This window comes from Macrobrachium rosenbergii, chromosome 30 (genome assembly GCF_040412425.1).
Source record: "Macrobrachium rosenbergii isolate ZJJX-2024 chromosome 30, ASM4041242v1, whole genome shotgun sequence".
Lineage (NCBI taxonomy): Eukaryota > Metazoa > Arthropoda > Malacostraca > Decapoda > Palaemonidae > Macrobrachium > Macrobrachium rosenbergii.
In genome coordinates this window covers 330,758-353,500 of record NC_089770.1, presented here as the reverse complement: position 1 = coordinate 353,500, position 22,743 = coordinate 330,758, and the positions used below count along the sequence as shown (strand labels likewise).

Sequence of the window (22,743 nt, the reverse complement as noted above, 5' to 3'; positions counted from 1 at the left end):
GCGAAGATGGTTTCCAAGACGAAGGATTTTGAAAAAGTATTCAAAAGTATATATATATATATATATATATATATATATATATATATATATATATATCTATATATATATATATATGCTGTAAAATTTTTACCAAATATGTACATAATTGTGATGGCCACAATGTCCTCTTCTTAACTTCTCGAATTCCTAACCACTATTTGGATACCTTCGTCACTACAAAGCCTTAGATCCAAGTGCAGGAAATGTGAAGCAACTCACTTCAAATTGATATATAGAATTTACTTTCCACTCTTCACCACAATGCCCTGTCCTTAACTTCTCGAATTCCTAACACACTTTTTGGATATGCTTGTCGCTACAAGGCCTCAGACCCAAGTGCAAGAAATATGAAGCAGTTCAGTGCAAAGTCTTAGATCCAAGTGCAAGATATATGAAGCAGTTCTTATGTCCGGTAGCGAGAATCGAACCTGCATCCCATAATCACAAATACCCACGAAGCAATTCTGTAGGTCACTGGCCTCACTAAAACGAGACCTTCCATGGACGAGGATACCTACCTTTCAAATAAAATCTCTGCTCATAGATCTACCAAAAGTCCCCTCTAGATCAGTGCTTCTTAACTAGGGGTGCTCGCACCCATAGGGGGAGCGAGGCCGGTTCGTAAGGGGTGCCAGGATGCTTTATGAATAATTAAAGCAAAATATGTTTTATATACGCATGTTATTTTTTTCTGCAAAAAAATAAAATGAAATAAATGATTGATAATAATGATAGTATTAATAATAACAATTATTATTATTATTATTAATTATTATTATTATTATTATTATTATTATTACTATTATTATTATTATTATTATTATTATTATTATTATTATTATTATTATTTTATTTCAGCAATTCAGGGGGTGCGAGAACAGACCGCTTTTTTGAAAGGGGTACACACATTGAAAAAGGCTGAGAACCACTGCTCTAGATTTTCCCAGGCAAAGACACCTACTACCTTTGAAATAAAATCTCCCCTCCCCATAGATCTGATCTAGCAAACGCCGCCCCCCACCCTCTAACCTCACCCAAGCAAAGGTCACACCAACCAAACAACCAACTCTCCAGCCTCATTCCCAACCCATCGGAGGCCTCTGGCTCGGCGTCTATTCATTATTAACCCCGAGACACATTTGGACGAAGGCGTCTCTTCGACCCTCTCAGACGTGCTCTCACTGCTAAGCGTACACACCCACAGCTTTTATTATCAGTTCCCTCGATCTCACCTGCCTTCGCGCACGTATGCGCAGGTAGGCGTCGAGTTACGTATTTTTTTATGTAAATTCACTAGCTAAATGCTAGGGCATGGATTTAAACAGCCATACAAACGCACAGATGCAGCAGGCATAAGGGTACGCAAGCAAGAAATCTGTGACTTCAGAATAATCACGAATGTCTGGAGTTATTGTGAGGCTATGTCGAGCGGAGTAAGAAGTTCTTGGTATCAGCAGGATCGAATGGTTAGTAGTGGTCTTTAAATGCTTGCCAAGATTATGTGGGCAGTGATTTTACATAAAATAAGAGATGGCTCGTCGCTTACCTTTGCATACCTGACCTATATATGTATATATATATATATATATATATATATATATATATATATATATATATATATATATATATATATATATATATATATATATATGTATATACATTTTGTGTATGTGTATATGTATATATATATATATATATATATATATATATATATATATATATATATATATATATATATATATATAATTATATATATATATATATATATATATATATATATATATAGAGAGAGAGAGAGAGAGAGAGAGAGAGAGAGAGAGAGAGAGGACAAACTGTGCAGATCTTTTTCACAAATGACATCTCTCTCTCTCTCTCTCTCTCTCTCTCTCTCTCTCTCTCTCTCTCTCTCTCTCTCTCTCTCTCTCTCTCTCTCTCTCTCATCTATGTTTACGTATTTACCCAGCCTTACCATAACTTCCCAAATCCTCTCATATTTCTATTTTTCCTATTTCCAAACTCAAGCCTTTCGAGTTCACCTTCTTTCTCAACCTCCTTTACCTCTCCCACTTATCCTTCAGTTGCTTCATTTCTCGCGAGAAGAGAGACGCTGGAATAATCGTGAGAAGGAGTCATGAATTCTCTGAACTCTTTTGGGGGGCTTTAATCTCTCACTCATTACTGCTCGAGATTGGATGAGGAGATGAATGCGGCTGAACACCCTTTGGAAATGATATATCAGGAGGTGGATGAGAAAGGATGAGTGTTGGGTTGCAAATGGAAAGCTTGACAGAGGACGAGGAAGGGAAGATGTGAATATGTGACAGTGGAAACTTGATAGAGGGTGAAGAGGGGAAGATGTGAATACGTGACACTGGAAACTTGATAGAGGGTGAAGAAGGGAGATGTGAATATGTGGTGAAAGTGGAAGCTTGATGAAGACGAAGAAGGGATGATGTGAATATGTGACAGTGGAAACTTGATAGAGGGTGAAGAAGGGAGATGTGAATATGTGGTGAAAGTGGAAACTTGATAGAGGGTGAAGATGGGAAGATGTGAATATGTGAAAGTGGAAACTTGATAGAGGGTGAAGAAGGGAGATGTGAATTTGTGGTGAAAGTGGAAACTTGATAGGTGAAGATGGAAGATGTGAATACGTGAGAAACTTGATAGAGGGTGAAGAAGATGTGAATATGTGGTGAAAATGGAAGCTTGATAGAAGACGAAGAAGGGATGATGTGAATATGTGACAGTGGAAACTTGATAGAGGGTGAAGAAGGGAGATGTGAATATGTGGTTACAGTGGAAACTTGATAGAAGGTGAAGATGGGAAGATGTGAATACGTGAAAGTGGAAACTTGATAGAGGGTGAAGAAGGGAGATGTGAATATGTGGTGAAAGTGGAAGCTTGATAGAAGACGAAGAAGGGATGATGTGAATATGTGGTGAAAATGGAAACTTGATAAAGATCGAAGAAGGGAAGATGTGAATAGGTTGTGAAAGTGGAAACTTGATAGAGGACGAAGGGGAGAAGATGTGAATATGTGACAGTGGAAACTTGATAGAGGACGAAGAAGGAAGATGTGAATATGTGGTGAAAATGGAAACTTAATAAAGAGAGAGGACAGGAAGATGTGAATATGTGGTGAAAATGGAAACTTGACAGAGGACGAAGAAGGGAAATTGTGAATAGGTTGTGAAAGAGGAAACTTGACAGAGGACGAAGAAGGGGAATGTGAATATGAGGTGAAAGTGGAAACTTGACAAAGATACAGGACGGGAAGAACTTAATAAGTAATGGCAATGGAAACTTGACAAAAGTATGAGCATCTGAAAAAAATGAATGTGCATTGACAAAGGAAACTTGACAGTGGATGGAAATGGGTAGAAATATGTGGTAGTGAAAACTTGACAGAGAATGTGGATGGGAAGACGTAAACATATAGTGTCAAGGAAACTTTAAGGAATATGTGGATAAGAAAACTGAATGTTTAGTGACAAAGGAAACTTGACAGAAAGTAGAGAGAGAAGGGAAGAGATGAATTGAGATGACAATTCAAAGTGTAATGCTTTGGTGTGGTATAACCAGCCATTGACCAGCCATTGATAAGCCAAAATAAATAAATAAATAAATCCTGAAGAGATTTCCATAAAGAAATTAGAAAATGATTTTGACAAATACTTTCCATAATTAGCTTTTTGAGGAGATAAATCAGAAGGTAATGGATGGTTTCAGAATATAGATTCACTAAAGACTACATAAACATGTATATATCATATTGTGATGTCAAATTACATCAAATATTTTTAGGACATTCGTGTTTTTATATATATGAATATATATATAATATATATATATATATATATATATATATATATATATATATTTATATATATATATATATATATATATATATATTATATATATATATATATATATATATATATATATATATATATATATATATAAAAGCCTAAAACCTACCTAAACAGGTTTATCTACATTATGTTGGTTTATAAAAAAATACACCAAACATTTGTGATAAAATTCGTGTCACATACAATATAATACACATATTAAACACCCATTTCAAACAATGTAATACAGGCCTATCACAAGTACATCCGTCAGTATAACTACCCTGTTGTCACACCAACCCCAAACTCCAAACTCTCCCAAGGTCGCATTTAGCACTAAAAAAAAAAAAAAAAAAATTCATGGCGATAACACGGTTTAGCTTCCGTTTTCATTGGCGTTACATTTCTGATTTGATCCATGGGTTAATTACACAGGATAATGAGCTCTATATTGGCTCCCATTACGCTGTAATGGATTTACCGCCCTATGGTCGAACGGAGGGATAATAAGTTAGTCTATTTCGTGGGCAGGAATTTGTGATTCTCTGTTTACGGGGGAAATCGTACCTAAATGTACTAGAGGGTTGATCGTTTTGGGGTGGGAGTGTGGTATAAATGTTATATATATCTTACAGGTCTATTGAATATTATATCTCATATAAGTGTAATTAATATTATATATTATATAAATGCAATGAATATTTATTATAAACGTAATGAATATTATATTTCATATAAGTGTAATGAATATTATATATATCATATAATATAATGAATATTATGTATGATGATATAAATGTAATTAATATTATATATAAAGGGTAATGAATATTATACATAAGTGTAATGAATATTGTGTATCATATAATTGTAATGAATAGTATATATCATATAAGTGTAATAAATATTATACATCATATAAGTGTAATGAATATTAAAATATTATAAATAAATGTTATGAATATTTTATATATATATATATATATTGAATATTATATATCAAATAAGTATAATGAATATTATACATTATATAAATGTAATGAATATTATGATATTTGTAATGAATAGTATATGTCATATTAAGCTTTTTGCAATATGATGGGAATTTTTTTTATGTACTTCATTTACCCGAAGAATCAAATAAAAAATCTGAGAAAGCAAAATTCAAAAATACATAGAGATTATCTTTTTAAGAATATAATTAATTTCTTCACTAAAAATTCTATCAAAATTTGCCTCTCGTGTGATATTTTCAAAGTACTGAACGAACAACGTGAAATATATATATATATATATTAATTTTTTAACACCATGAAGTATATTAAACCATGAAATACACTGAATTTTATATTCTTATCTAATTTAATATTAATGCGTTTGAAGAATTTGACATACCTCAGAGTACTTTCTTTGTGTAATCCCTTCATTAAATATTCACTAAAATCCTACGCGTATATTTACAGCGCATTCCTGCCCAACACTCGCGCCTTCCTTCGATTGAAATATGTGTACCCAGTAAACAAGGCAATAGCAATTCACCGGCATGAAAATACAGTAACTCATTATTCTCCTGTTTAGCCATAATACGTAGATCCATTGAGCATAATGGAAGCCAATGTGGATCTCATTATACTGTGGAATTAACCTGTGAATCAAATTAGAGATATATTGCAATTTGAAACGGGGCCCCAAAAATGGTTTTCTTTGCGATTTTTCAAATGACAGTGCACCGAATGTGACTTATGTCATTGATTGATTGATTGAAAGGCTGGAAATTGTATGGCGATTTTCGTGGCTTTCGAGAGTGACAATAAGAAATGCAGGTGATAAAACTGAGAGGTTAGCAATGAGAACGTATGGTGATATGTTTTAATACCTAGTCTGTCAAGTTTCCTACGTCATTGCAGATAAATTCTGACCATCCCCAGCCTCTATCAAGTTTTCTTTGCCATTATAAATAGTCTTCTTCTCATCTCCATCCTCTGTCAAGTTTCCTTTGCCATTATAAATACTCTTCTTCCTATCCCCATACTCTATCAAGTTTCCTTTGCCAATATAGGCAACCTATTCCCATCCCCATCCTCTATCAAGTTTTCTTTGTCATTATAAATACTCTTCTTCCCATTCCCATCCTCTATCAAGTTTCCTTTGTCATTGCAGATAACCTATTCCCATCCCAAGCCTCTATCAAGTTTTCTATGTTATTACAAACACTCGTCTTCCCATTCCCATCCTCTATCAAGTTTCCTTTGCCATTACATTTAACTTCTTCCTGTCCCATCCTCTATCAAGTTTCCTTTGCCAATATAGGCAAGCTATTCCCATCCCCATCCTCTATCAAGTTTCCTATGCCATTATAAATACTCTTCTTCCCATCCCCATACTCTGTCAAGTTTCCTTTGTCATTGCAGATAACCTGTTCCCATCCTAAGCCTCTATCAAGTTTTCTTTGCAATTATAAATATTCTCCTTCCCATCCCCACCCTCTATCAAGTTTCCTTTGCCAATATAGGCAACCTATTTCCATCCCCATCCCCTATCACGTTTCCTTTGCCAATATGGGCAACCTATTCCCATCCCCAGCCTCTATCACGTTTCCTTTGCCATTACAAACACTCTTCTTCCCATCCCCATACTCTGTCAAGTTTCCTTTGTCATTGGAGATAACCTATTCTCAGCCCCAGCCTCTATCAAGTTTTCTTAGCCATTATAAAAACTTTTCTTCCCATCCTCATCCTCTAGCAAGTTTCCTTTGCCAATATAGGCAACCTATTCCCATCCCCATACTTATCAAGTTTCCTTTGTCATTGCAGAAACCTATTCCCATCCCAAGCCTGTATCAAGTTGTCTTAGCCATTATAAATACTCTTCTTCCCATCTCCACCCTCCAAGTTTCCTTGCCAATATAGGCAACCTATTCCCAGCCCCAGCCTCTATGAAGTTTTCTTAGCCATTATAAAAACTCTTCTTCCCACCCCCATCAACTATCAAGTTTCCTTTGCCACTACACTTCCACCCCTTCCCATCCCAAACACCCCTCCCACCTTCAAGTTTCCATTCCCACAGGATGCTCATCCTGGACTCATTTCCTCCAAGTTCGCAGAAAATTTTTGACCTAATTAACGAAGGATTAAACACACAAAATTCTCTGGTGAATTCGCGAGTTTCCGCCCCCTCGTTCATCCCGACACCTCCTCCCGAGAAATTAAGCGACACAGACTAAAAACAGTATAAGGGAAAAAGGTAAGATAAGAAAGGCGAACGTACAACCGAAAAATGTAAATTGACGAAGGAAAAAGAAAGAAGAAGAAGGAAAGATCGTCTGGGAAAGGATGAGGAAAGATTAAGCTAAGATAGAGCACGCACATGAGCTCTGAGAGAGAGAGAGAGAGAGAGAGAGAGAGAGAGAGAGAGAGAGAATCGGGATAAATGAAGCTCTGGAGGTTATCGAGGTGGGAAAACTGAGAGGGAGAGTGTGAATTTTTCACGGATAAAAAAAAAGATGTGAATTCTATATATGTGAAAGAGAGAGAGAGAGAGAGAGAGAGAGAGAGAGAGAGAGAGAGAGAGAGAGAGAGAGTTTAGGATCTAAAGACCCCTATTTCCGTTGTATCTGACCAGTGAAATAATGGCTAATCCTGGTTTTATACATACATATATACAAATATGTATATATGTATATATAGATATACACATTGTATATATATATACATACATATTTATATATATATATAACAATGATTTTAACCAGCATCCTAAGTACTTAGTTACACCCAACCTCAATTTATTCTCCAAATTTAATCTCCATGAAATGGGAAATAAGAGTATTATGGAGAACCAATAGTCTGCTGGTGGCCTGAGGGAGGTCCCCCATGTGGGAGGGAGGAAGGGAGGGAGGGAACATCCCCCAGGCGAGAGGGAGGGATGGAAAGTCCCCAGGTCCATCCCACGTTGGAATGGAAGGAGGGAGGGACCATTCCCCAGGTGAGAGGGAGAGAGGGGGACATCCCTCAGGTGAGAAGGAGAAAGGGACCATCCCCACGGTGGGAGGGAAGGAGGGAGGGACCATCCCCCAGGCGAGAGGGAGGGATGGAAAGTCCCCCAGGTGAGGAGGGGGGAAAGGGACCATCCCCCAGGCGAGAGGGAGGGAGGGAGAGAGAGAGACATCCCCCAGGTGAGAAGGAGGGAGAAAGGGACCATCCCCGAGGTGGAAGGGAGGAAGGGACCATCCCCCAGGTGGATGGAGGGAGGGAGGGAAGTCCCCCAGGTGAGAGGGAGTGAGGGGGACATTCCCCAGGTGGGAGGGAAGGAGGGAGGAACGTCCCCCAGGCGAGAGGGAGGGATGGGAAATCCCCCAGGCGAGGATGGGGAAAGGGACCATCCCCGAGGTGGGAGGAAGGGAGTGAGGGGGACATCCCCCAGGTGAAAGGGAGAAAGGGACCATCCCCGAGGTGAGAGGGAGAAAGGGACCATCACCCAGGTGGACGGAGGGAGGGAGAGAAGTCCCCCTGGTGAGAGGGAGGGAGGAGGACATCCCCAGGTGAGAGGGAGAGAGGGACCATCCCCGAGGTGGCTTGGAAGAAAGGACCATCCCCCAGGTGAGAGGGAGAAAGGGACCATCCCCGAGGTGGCTTGGAGGAAACGAACATCCCCCAGGTGGATGGAGGGAGGGAAGGGAGGGATCCAGCGGCTGGGGGAAGCGGGGGGCGGGGGGATGAGAGAGTGAGAGTGTGTGTCCACTTATTGTGAACGTAAGCTAGACTCTGCAGTTCCCCAGAGCAGCCAACTCGCGTTCACGCTGCATTAACTCCTGCCTACAAGAATTGGATTTTGAGACGGGTTGATGGCGTCCGCCGAGAGCTCCTGCTGCTGCTGCTGCTGTTGCTGTTGCTGTTACTGCTGTTCCTTTGGTTGCTGCTGTTTTTGTTGCTGTTATATTCTTCTTACTTCTCGAGAGTTGAAAGGTCGTGATTTTCTGTTTTTTTTTTTAGTTTTCTGGAAAAGAAAACTGTTATAGAGATGGCTACTTGTCTGTCCGTCCTCACTTTTTTCTGTCCGCACTTTTTCTGTCCTCACTTTTTTTGTCCGCACTTTTTTCTGTCCGCAATTTTCTGTCCACCCTCAGATCCTAAAAACTACTGAGGCTAGAGGGCTGCAAATTGGTATGTTGATCATCCACCCTCCAGTCATCAAACATGCCAAATTGCAGCCCTCTAGCCTCAGTAAATTTTGTTTTATTTAAGGTTAAAATTAGCCATAATCGTGCTTCTGGCAATGGTATAGGATAGGCCACCACCTCACAGTGGTTATTCCATGGGCCGCGGCTCATACAACATTATACCGAGACCACCGAAATATAGATCTATTTTCGGTAGCCTTGATTATACGTTGTAGCTGCCGTACAGAAAACTTGATTGGGAAGAAGATACTTCGGCGCATCTTTTACTTGTTTAAAATTATTCTGGAATGCAAGTTTCTTTTTTTATTATTTTGTTAAATTATTAACCTTTCAAGATAAAACAAATCATTTTAAGATAAACCTCACAGAACTGCACATCTCTTTTGGGACCAAACGTATATAAATCCAACTAGTTTCATTTACATTTTATTTACTTCGTCCATATAATTCACCTCAGGATACGAATAAAGATGTCAGTGAAATGATTCCTTTTTCTGCATTTTAAAATGCACGAACCACAATCTCGTCGCAATATACACACACAAAAAAATAGAGAATATCTATGACATTCCCTTCCCCACCACAATATATTTCCATCACATTAACCCTTCGCCAGACAGAAAGATTCCCCCCTCTACAGACACGCGAATAATCACTGATATAAGTCGTGAAGTTATTCATCTATTTACTGGCGAGAGTTTGCGAAGGCAAATAGAGCGTTTTGTTTGTGGATTACGGTGGGGAATATAAATCTCTGAGATGTGACTGATAGTTTTAGTTTTTCGTAGAAGAAAATTAGTGTGCCGGCTTTGTCTGCCCGTCAATACTTTTTCTGGCAGCACTTTTTTCTGTCCGTACTCTTTTCTGTACGCACTTTTTCCTGTCCGTACTTTTTCCTGTCCGTACTTTTTTCTGCACGTACCTTTTCTGTCCGTACTTTTTCTTGTCCGTACTTTTTCTTGTCCGTACTTTTTCTGTCCGTACTTTTTCTGTCCGCACTTTTTCTTGTCCGCACTTTTCTGTCCATACTTTCTTCTGTCCGTACTTTTTTCTATCCGCACTTTTTCTTGTCCGCACTATTTTCTGTCCGCACTATTTTCTGTCCGCACTTTTTCTTGTCCGCACTATTTTCTGTCCGCACTTTTTCTGTCCACATTTTTCTGTCCACATTTCTTCTGCCAGCACTTTTTCTGTCCACACTTTTTTTGTCCGCACTTTTTTCTGTCCGCGCTTTTTCTGTCCGTACTTTTTCTGTCCGCACTTTTTTCCGTCCCCACTTTTTTCTGTACACACTTTTTCTGTCAGCACTTTTTTCTGTCCGCACTTTTTCTGTCCGCCCTCAGATCTTAAAATCTACTGAGGCTAGAGGGCTGCAAATTGGTATGTTGATCACCCACCCTCCAATCATCAAACATACCAAATTGCAGCCCTCAAGCCCCAGTTGTTTTTATTTAAGTTTAAATTAGTCACGACCGTGCATCTGACAACAATATAAGATAGGCTACCACCGGGCCGTGGCTGAAAGCTTCACGACTAGGCTGACTGACGAGCTGTAGTCCTGGAGTGATGTAGGGACCAAGGGAAAGCCAATGAAACGACTTACCACTCAGCCGCGGCCCCGTCTGTGCCACTGAATAATATTCAGTTCAGTTCAGCCATTTCACCATAAAATAACAGAAAATCGGATTAAAAAAAACTTAATAAAATATATCAAATTAATTTTTCCTCTAATGCCCGTAATCCTATCAATAAATCAGGGCTGGAATTATTTAAACATTACAATATCATAAAATAGAAATATATCTTTTTATAATTAAATAGGCTCTTTATCCGTTTAAGCTCTGTTCATTAAGGAATTATTGATTACGTTGATTCCACTTCATAAATGGAAGGCCTCTCATGTTTATTGTCGGTACTTTCAGGTTCTAGGATTATTCTTAATATTGTATGTATGTATGCATATATATGTATATGTATACATGTATGTATATGTATATATATGTATATATATATATATATATATATATATATATATATATATATATATATATATATAAATATATATATACATATATATTATATATACACATATATACATATATATTTATATATATATATATATTGTATATATTTATAAATATATATATTATATATATACATAATTGCCTTTTCTACAGTACGTCTGTACTATTATGTAACCAGTCAATCACTCCATCAGGACATTTCACGACTGTACAATATTACGCAAGGCTCCATTTTCATATATATAAAAATCCCATCAACAAAAAAAAAAATATAAAAAAAAAATACTTCACAAAAAAATAAATACTTCACACAAGTACTACTGTTCTCACGCTCTGAATACTATTCCCCCACCGCCCCCTCGCCGCCGCCAGCCCCCGCCCCTGCCCCCCCCCAACGACCTAGTACAACCGGGAAAAGTATTTCCCGCGCGCCTATACGTGACAACATCGCGATATCACCTTTATTACAACATCGGAACATCGACATAATATTCTCCGTAGAAATATCCGATGGGGGGAAGGCGCATGCGCGGAAAATTCGCCCCTCTTTTCATCGGAACTTCATTGTTGCGTCGCTTTAAAGGGGATGTGTTTTGTATTAGAATAAAGAGGAATAAATGTTTTTTTTTATACGTATATGATATTTAAAGATGATGGAATGGGGAGAGAGAGAGAGAGAGAGAGAGAGAGAGAGAGAGAGAGAGAGAGAGAACTGTGAGAATTTGTGTAGAATTATAATATATGATATATATATATATATATATATATATATATATATATATATATATATATATATATATATATATATATATATATATTAATATTCACGAAAAAGTGGTGTTTTCACCATTTTTTAATATATTATTTTCCTCTCTTTCACAAACTGTTACAGTTTTTGTTCTGTGGTATAGAGCTGTCTTAAAAAATCATTTTTTTAGCAATTTACTATATTTTAATCCTAAGGTTTTTTATTTGTAAAATAGTATTTTATTTTCATCTTTTTCCCCTACAAATAAAATCAGTTCCAATTGGAATGTGACTTCATTTTCCTTCTTTTGCGATATAGAACTGATTTCCACCAGATTCTAAATTACCAAGTTTTTAAATGGTTAAATATTCACCTTTTTTTCTTGAGGATTTAAAAATAAGTGATATAAAACTGCTTTTTTTTTTATATTTTAAATTCTGACTTTTTAATACTGAGCTTCCCATTTATTAAATAATGCCTACCATTTTTTTTCTTGGGGATATAAAAATAATTAATATAAAACTATTTTTTTATATTGTAAATTCCCGAGTGGTTTTTATTTGTTAAATAATGCTTACATTTTTTTTCTTGTGGACGTAAAAATAATTTGTAATATACCTTATCTCCTTTTCAAAAAATACTTTAATCATACCTATTCCTTCTTAGGACTCTTGATATCCTACTACAGTGAAGGATACATTTATATAATCCTTCCTTTTTTTGTTATAGAACAACCACTTTCAGAAAAAGATGTCCTTGGCCTCGTTTCAAAAAGAAATACATTTTAATTCCTGAGAATTTTGTTAAAGAGTGCTACCCACTCTTCCGGTAAAATATTTTTTGAAATAATATCTTCATAATGCTTAAAATTCCACTAAGAGCATTTTCCCCTTTTAGTGACCTTGATAGACAAATGAGTGGCGGTGTTCTTACAATATAACCAGAGGTCACGATAATTACATTGCAAAAAAAATTAATAAAAATGAAAACAATTATTTAATTAGATGTTTGATCTTATAAAACAAGTAAAAAATCGAAGTTTCTCAGGCGCAATCGAGTTTTCTGTACATCGTACATAATCAAGGCCACCGAAAATAAATCCATCTTTCGGTGGTCTAGGTATAATGCTGTATGAGCCGCGGCCCATGAAACTTTAACTACGGGTCGGTGGTGGCCTGCCTAAATTTGCCAAACGCATGATTATGGCTAACTTTAACCTTAGATAAAATAAAAACTACTAAGGCTAGAGGCTGCAATTTGGTATGTTTGATGATTGGGGTGGATGATCAACATACCAATTTGCAGCCTCTAACCTCAACAGTTTTAAGATCTGAGGGCGGACAGAAAAAATGTGCGGACGGACAGACAAAGCCGGCACAATCATTTTCTTTGCAGAAAACTAACAAGTCAAGCCAATCCTTCACGAAAAATTAAGGGAAAATTATCAACAACTATCGAATTGAATTGGATATAGAAATTAGGCCAAAGGCCAAGCATTGGGACCTATGCGGTCATTCAACGCTGAAGCGGAAATTGACTGTGAAAATGTTTGAAAGGTGTAACAGAAGGAAAATCTTTTGCAGTTGCACTATGAATCAATTGTTAGGAGAGAGTTGAGGAAAGTAAGGTGGAAGAAAGAGAATATGAAAGGAGGCACAGTAAAAGGAACGAAGGGGGCCGAAGGCACGCTGCAAAGAACCTCAAGCAATGCCTACAGTGCACCGCATGAGGCGCACTGATAGCACTACACTCCTACGGGCAACTTGCTGTTAAAATATAGGAAAATTGAATCATTCCGAGTTGGGGAATTAAAGAAAATATGACTCCAAGCATAAATACGTCCCTTGATGAGGTGAAACTGACCCAACCGTTAAATCTGAATCTGTCAGATTCAGATGCACATTACTCTGACTGAAATGGAAAAAAATATTTAGTCTGTCTAATCTGACAGACAGCGTGAAGTCAGATGCTGTTTTGCTATATTTATTTATTTCTATATTCATTTTTTTTGCGTGATGCGTTTGAAATCTAATGGTCATATTCATGAAATCTAGGCCATTAGAGGCCAACATGCAATGAGTTCTCTCTCTCTCTCTCTCTCTCTCTCTCTCTCTCTCTCTCTCTCTCTCTCTCTCTCTCTATATTATATATATATATATATATATATATATATATATATATATATATATATATATATATATATATATATATATATATATATATATATATATAAATATACAATCCTTTTTCCAGGTCCCATTCTGTCCACACCCCGCCTGAACTCCAATCCTCACTGGCTTTTGGGTATATATATACATATCGCTGATGACGTGTGGTGGGCATTTAGTAAAAGGGCAGCTTTATGTTCCAACTCTATGTGTTTAATCAGAGACCAGGCTTAATGGATCCGGTTAAAAGCGTTTATGGCCCTCTCCCCCCTCTCCCCCTCCCTTCTCCCCCACCCAACACAAAAACTGCTTAAATGCCAAAGGTATTTGAAACGGTAACAAAGCTACCAATAGAATGCGCGCCGCCCCCCATTTGGCAAAATGGAAAAAGCTTTGGTCAGTGACATTCCCGCAAATGAAAATAAGTCCATATAGATATAAATACTCGACAACGAAAGCTTTCGGTCCCTTTTATTTTTATTTATCTTTTTGTTTGTTTTTAAATTTATTCATGACCCCCAATTTTTTTTGGGGGAGGGGTTATTTGCATGTGGGCCACTTTTGTTTTTTATAGTCTTTATTACATTTATATATATATATATATATATATATATATATATATATATATATATATATATACATACATTTTTCTTCTACCGGAAATCATTTTGAAGCTTTTGTCACTGTGCATAGGAAGAGGAGATATTTAAGTAATAAATAGATGGTATTTTATGATATTCATCGGGTTTACATATGAGGCTGGAGTGCATTGTCTGTATAAATGAATACACACACACACATACATACATATGTATATGTATATATATACATATACATATGTATATATATATATATACCTATATACCTGTATACCTATTACACCTTATTACAGCATCCACACCTGTCGAAATCAAAGTGAAAATTCAACCGAAAAATCATTCCACGTTTCCCATCGTCAATCTTTTCCTCTGAAACGAATGAAAGAGAAATGAAAGACAAATGAAAGACAAATGAACGTCACAGCAATCTTCAGGAGCCGTTTGCTACAAATCATTCTTCCTCCGTAACGAATGGAAAAGGATTTCTTGTCCGGGCATATTTCAAACGGGGAAATATCTGGATTCCACTGTAAAATATAACTTTCTTTTTTTTTTATTTTCCCGTTGCCTTGCTCTTCTTCGTCTCTCTGTGTGCGTGCGCGCGCGCGTGCGTGTGTGTGTGTGTGTGTGATTTTTTTTTTGGGGGGAGGGGGTTTTAAAAAATACCTTAATCTCTTAATAAATTGGTCGCAAAGCCATTTTCGTCAGAGCTGAGAATTGTGTGGTTGGGTGGTTGCCTTTCCGGAGAAGGAAAAATCAGTTTTCTTTTGTTCGAATAATGTATATATGTGTTAAGAAAATTCCCTTAGGAACTTACACATATACACAAACATACACATACACATACACACGCACATGTATATATGTTACAGGCAGGTGGCGAAACCAGGCATTTAGCGAACTGCCTTTCAGGCAGATAGCGAAATGCACTTAGGGACAGCTGATTCCCCAGGGGCTAGTACTAAACACGGCGGAACATTACAGTTGAGTCACTGTTTAGCCGTGTTTAGTACTAGCCCCTGGGGTTCAAATGTCCCTAAGTGCATTTCGCCATCTGCCTGAGACTTCAGGCAGTTCAGAAATGAACATAATTAACCATCTTCTGACAAATATCATAATTCATATAATATATATACAACTTACATAAATCCATCCACCCAACCTCCCCAAAGAAGGTAGTAATAAATTCAAATTTCAAATATCATAATTCATATATAATATAACTTACAATATACATTTCCCCACCCCCCCCCAACCACCAAAACTCCCCAAGAAGACACTAATAAATGCAAATTTGCCAATCCCGCTGTTCCTGCGCCGGATTAAGGGACAGGAAAGAATCTTTCCCTCTGAATAATCCCAGAGATGAAAAGGTTAAACATCTCCTCTTCAAAGATGGCGTTCATGTCCGGAATAACAGCATTAGGCGAGAGCTAAGTAGAATGAGAGGAGAAGGGGTTGTTAGTGAATGGAGAGAGAGAGAGAGTAATCCGCTTGCGAGTGGATGGATGTATGTAAAGAGAGAGAGAGAGAGAGAGAGAGAGAGAGAGAGAGAGAGAGAGAGAGAGATACTTTAAAGGAGGTCCTAAATGAAAAAACTGGAAGGCTTTGAACTGAGAGATCTTCTTGGGAAGAGGGACTCATGTGGCCTCGTCATTTGCAACAAAAAAGTGGTTTGCTTCCGTGAATTATGGGAACAGTTAACGAAGAAATAAGACGGAGTTTATCAAATATGGACATTAAATTAGACCTTGTCAATATGGAAGATAATGTAATTCATAAATTACATTATTACTATTATATTTTTAGACTATAATCACGGTAGAAAATTCTACCTTTTTTTGCATTTATTATCTGCAGTTCAGTTCTCCTATCAAAAAACAATCACACAGTCTCTCTCTCTCTCTCTCTCTCTCTCTCTCTCTCTCTCTCTTTCCACCGTCTCTCTCACTTTCTCTTTCTGTTTCTCTCTCTCTCTCTCTTCCTATCTACTACCTCTCTCACTTTCTCTCTGTTTTTTCTCTCTCCCTGTCCACCACCTTTCTCTCTCTCTCTCTCTCTCTCTCTCTCTCTCTATCTCTCTCTCTCTCTCTCTCTCTCTCTCTCTCTCTCTCTCTCTCTCTCTCTCTCTCCTTGCTCCCGTACTCCCTCTTCTCTCTCTCTCTCTCTCCTCTCTCTCTCTCTCTCTCTCTCTCTCTCTGTAATGATATACCGGGAGAATGGAATAGGCGCCCCTGGCGCCTGTGATCAATGGGCCACTCGAAAGATACCCAGAAGGCATTTCTCAAAGGTTATGACGACTGGTGGCAACAGGTTGGCAAAAAAAAAAAAAAAAAAAACATCCTGGAGGAGGAGGAAGAAGATGGAGGTTCTTTTGTTTTTCTGTTTTTTTGTGGGGCGGAGGGGAGGAATAGGGGAGGGGGGGATGGGTTGTTTAGGGGTTAGTTTTGTTGAAGTGTTGGTTGAGGTTTTTTTGGTCTGTGTACTATATCTCTGTGTATATTGATATTTGATATGGATAAAAATTCATACATATACAAGTAAATATATATATATATATATATATATATATATATATATATATATATATATATATATATATATATATAGAGAGAGAGAGAGAGAGAGAGAGAGAGAGAGAGAGAGAGAGAGAGAGAGTATACAGAACCATACTATTCAGAGAAATAAAAAAAAAAGAAAACAAACTCTCGACGATATTTTTTTTCTCCAGCGCATTCGGCAAGGTGTGGTTCCAGGATTCCCACTCTGGAATCCCGGCTGGATTAAAGTGATTCTGGGTAGAGTAATGCATATATGTATATATATACATATACATAGATGTATTTATATTTATATATTTATATTTATATTTATTTTTATTTTTTGATTTATATAGGAAAGGTGAACGCGAAATGTTTAAAAAATCTGGATGTCCAAAAATAACAGTGTCCGGACCACGCCTATTTTGCATGGAGGTGTAGGGAAAGGGGTAGGGGAGGGGGAGGGGTGAGAAAGAGAGGGAAAGCGGGAGAGGGAGGGGTGAAATATTCATATTCCCCCGTTCATAGAGACATTCGAACTTTAACCAAATCTCCAGCGTAGAGGCTGAAATTGTTCTGATCAATGTTCTGTAAATGGCTCGTGAATCTATATTTTTTTTGCATATATATATTTTCACATCGAATGTAAATATCTTTTATGCTTGCGCCCGCCCTCCTAATCCTCCAAATGGCTTCCTGTACCCCACACCCCGACCCCCGCCCCCGCCCCCCTTACGAAAGGAGTGCGCAGGAGAGTATGTATTTATATTTCAGGTCCATTTCATAATCCCTTTTTTTTCCATCAGCACAAAGGCGACGTAGATCGTGATAAATGCGTGTACGTGAGTTCCTCTAACCGGTTCTTTTATGCGCGGAATAAATAAGTGAATGAATGAATAAATAAATGAATGAATGAATGAATAAATAGATGAATATATAAATAAAATAAGATAATGGCGAGAGATGGGAGAAGAAGGGACCCGACGATCAAAGCGTCACTGGTCCTCGATTTGAGGCAACAGTTTTAATCAGCGGAGGAAAATCTATGATAATCTCTCTCTCTCTCTCTCTCTCTCTCTCTCTCTCTCTCTCTCTCTTTTACACTTTTTTGGTGGAGGTTAAAAATTTTTGTTTTCTTTTTTTCGTGCGGGATTTCATGTGCTGGTTGATGTTTTTGCGTTTGTGTGAACGAGAAACAATACGGTGCTTGCGTTCCTCTACAAATGACCGTGTATATATATATATGTATATATATATATATATATATATATATATATATATATATATATATATATATATACACATACATATATATACACTATATAGAAATAATCAACACACAATCACGTGTGGAACAGAAATAAATTTCTGACTCACATCAGGATCAGAAGCCAGGTCTTTCAATTGCATGGCCTAGTGGGCAGCACCCTTGCCTTTCAATTGAAAAAACCTGGGTTCGATCCTGATGAGTCAGAAATTTATTTATATATACTATACATATATATACATATATATATATATATATATATATATATATATATATATATATATATATATATATATATATAATATATATATATTCACCGCCTCAAACGATTTCTTATCCATAATCTTTTTAAGAATCATCCAAGCTTCAAGAAATATGGCAAATTTCACCTAAAAAAAAAAAAATTCTATTTCACCTCCGTCATCAAAATTTTTTTTCCGTGCATTATCTAACTACCATTGTAATGCATAATTAAGGTCCAGTGCCGAAATCCCGTATCACAGAGTATACAGAGAATATTTTATCAGACAATCAGAATGACTGTATTGAATCTGGGGGGGAAAAAATCAAATATTGATTGAATTCACTTGTCAAAGGGAAAGATTGATTAAGTTTAAAAGCCTGTATGTGTGTGTGTATGTGTGTGTTTGAGTGTTTGGCCTCGAGTTCGATTATTGCATTCTCCTTCTTTATAACTGTGTGTGTATATATATATATATATGTATATATATATATATATATATATATATATATATATATATATATATATATATATATATATATATATATATATATATATATATATATATATATATATATATATATACATATAATTGTTTAATTCACATATACTTTACTATGGTCAGAAAAACCCATTCTCTCTTTTGCTTAGGTCAAAAATAAAATATGAATATTGTATATTACATATAAAATATTATAACCAATATAATATTGAATATAATGCTGACCTATATTGAATATCATAGTCAGTATTATACACTGAATATTATTAATGCAGATCTTAGCAGATATTAGCAGAAATATTTATTGTCTGAACTGATAATGACTTATTTTACGAGATGAGTAAAGAAAAATATTCAGAAAAATATAAAATTATATATAAAAAATATAAATATTAAAATATGTATATAAAAACATAAGAGATAAAGAAAGTATTCTGAAAAGTATAGAAAAATATATAGAAAGCATTTAGAAATATGAAAAAATATATATATATAAAAATATAGAAAAGGATTTCATAATATCACGAGATACAGGAATACTGAGGCCTCACGGCAGAACCCAACACAAATATTATTATTCTTAATGACAATGAATACTCGAGGTCATTAAAAACGGGTTTTCATATTCCAGAAAATAGTTTCTAAAAAAATAATATATCATTATCGAGAAAACTTCGCAAAACAAGGTGGAGGAGAGACGGGGTCCAATTTGCTAAAACGACGAAAATGTTATTTTTCATGACGTGAAGTTTTTTTTTTTATTTTAATTTTTTTTTGGGGGGGGCGAAGAAAAATTAGTTGGTTTTTCTGTTTTGTCGATTATTGTGATTTTACTGCGATGTATACATAAGACGATTTGACCAAATTATACATGTTTTTCAGGTATTAAACATTATTGTCTTTATTCATAGTTTTGGGGAATAATCACGATTTTCTGATAAAATGGTATATATCTCGAAAGGAATTATTTACGACAAGCTTAATATATATATATATATATATATATATATATATATATATATATATATATATATATATATATATATATATATACATATATATATATATATTTAATATATACATACATACATATATAAATACATATACATATATATACACATACATAATATATATATATATATGTTTGTATTTATATATACATATTGTTTGTGTGTATGTGTTTGTGCAAGAGTATTCGTATTTCAGTATATACATTAAGATTTATGTACACAACACTTCCCTCTCAGCCATCTAGTTACCCGTATGGTTAAAATTCCATTTCATTCGATGATTCCCCTGACCAGAATTCCCACATTCCACTTTTCATTACCCAAACCAATTCCCATTACCTTTCCTCACCGTCCATTGATTGATTCGTGGCTTAAAACTGGCGTCACTCGTCGCCATCATCAATGCTTTAAGACCTTGAAACCGAAAACGAAAAATATTAATATTTTTTCAGAGGGGGGGGGGGGAAGAACGATCCATATTCTGCTTTCAGCCGAGAATTCAAAAGAGAGAGAGAGAGAGAGAGAGAGAGAGAGAGAGAGAGAGAAAACACGACTCGAGTGTGGGAAAAAGAAGGCAAAGAATTTTGCCTCACATTTCTTTCCAACGGATTTGAAAAACGGAAATCTGTATTGCAGAGCGACACGGGAAGGAAATACCAGGGTGGTTTGTGGCCCTGAGCAAATACTGATAATGGAATCGTCCTGCTGGGCCCAATGAATTGGTTCTAACTGGATGGTCTTTGGCTTGCTAGAAATGGTCCAAGACAATGGAGTGGATATGGCTGTTGTGTTATGGAACTCTCTCTCTCTCTCTCTCTCTCTCTCTCTCTCTCTCTCTCTCTCTCTCTCTCTCTCTCTCTCTCTACTTGCCTCAATGTTTTCTCCATCATGTACAGAAACTAGATGAATTCTTGTTGTGATTCTTGAGTTTCTCTCTCTCTCTCTCTCTCTCTCTCTCTTCTCTTGCTTTAATTCTGTTTCCACAATGTACAGAAACTGGACGAACCTCTATTGTGATTCATGAGTTTCTCTCTCTCTCTCTCTCTCTCTCTCTCTCTCTCTCTCTCTCTCTCTCTCTCTCTCTCCTTGCCTTAATTCTGTTTCCACCAAGTACAGAAATGGGCGAATCCCTGCTCTCAGTCATAAAAGTCTGAAGTCTCTCTCTCTCTCTCTCTCTCTCTCTCTCTCTCTTGGCCACGTGGAATAACATAAGAGTTAAAAACATTTTTAAGTTATGGTCATCATCAACAATGAAGATAATTTGGAGACATTCTTATATCAGCTTTACTGTCATTCAATGCAATCAGTTATTGTAACCAGAACGAAGCCGATTAATTTCAATTCAGTCTTGCGAATCGAACTTCGTGATATTAACGTAAATCAGAACTGAAATTCATAAGCATTTAGGATGTGGCTTTCGTCATTACAAACTAATGATTATAAATTTATATATATATATATATATATATATATATATATATATATATATATATATATATATATATATATATATATATATATATCAATGTCATGTATTCAGCTTTCTGTTTACGATGATAAAAATTCTGCTAGACAGATTTTTGTGACATCATTTATTTAGAATCGGTAACCATATCTGTTTAGCAAATCCTCAGCTCTACATATTTACCAATCCGTTTAAAACATCTGTCAAAAAACTGTTATAAAATTAGATGTTCATCATACGAGCAGCTGGGGAAGCTGGTGAAAGACAGCGGAGAAGGAGGAGGAGGAGGAGGAGGAGGAGGAGGAGGAGGAGGAGTTTTATGATTACCAAGACAATCCTATTTTCCTCGCCGTGTTATACGTCAACTTATGTCAAGGCAGCAGGTATGTTTCTAAAAGCAATTTCTTTCCACACATCACGGCTAGATACAGACTATTGAAAGACCTTGTAAGTACAGAAAACAGACACGTATTAGAACATCTGACCAGCCTTCAACAGACCTTTTTCTTTTTTTTTTAACGGAGCTTTAAAAGGCCACCGCCCTAAAAAAAAAAAAATTTAAATAAAAAAATCTGAAATCTATTGTTCAAACTCCCAACGAGAGTCAGGTCACCGACATAAACTATCTTTTATATTATTTAAACAATAATGCAATCCGGGCAAAATACTTTGAAATCAACTCCGCTCATTTATTCATCACTTTCCCCTTTGTTACGCGAATAGCTGGAACGCCATGAATATTGTATGGATGGAGCGATCTTTGTTTACCTGGAACCGTTCGCTGCTGTTGCGCGAACATCTCATCAAAGGTATGCTGTGAAATAGAGAGAGAGAGAGAGAGAGAGAGAGAGAGAGAGAGAGAGAGAGAGAGAGAGAGAGAGAGAGGCTTCATGAATAGCATCAATAGTATTAACGGTATCGCTAACAGCTCGTTTGTGGACCGAATCGCCCTCTGGAAATGTCACTGATCGTTGTATTTACAGCGATCACAGTGAACGCCACCGCCCGTCACTCGGACCGAATCACGTAAATGAAAATGACATTGAGAGTTTGATCTTCTGGTAAATGCATTAGGTCCAAATCAGCATAATTCAAGAGACAATTCT

At 36.4% G+C, this 22,743-nt stretch overlaps 2 protein-coding genes across 2 annotated transcripts in view; both read right to left on the bottom strand.

Annotated features, from left to right (window-relative positions):
* The window catches only part of LOC136854882 (chaoptin), a 356,140-nt gene that overhangs the window by 215,077 nt on the left and 118,320 nt on the right, over positions 1–22,743 (bottom strand).
* On the bottom strand, positions 7,679–8,485 carry LOC136854705 (uncharacterized). The gene has a single exon (XM_067131289.1). The coding sequence runs from the start codon at positions 8,483–8,485 to the stop codon at positions 7,679–7,681; it is 807 nt and encodes a 268-aa protein (XP_066987390.1).

What these genes read in the sequence shown, in the direction of transcription:
- LOC136854705 (XM_067131289.1), bottom strand. Translation starts at nt 8,485, where the DNA reads ATGGTCCTTTCTTCCAAGCCACCTCGGGGATGGTCCCTCTCTCCCTCT.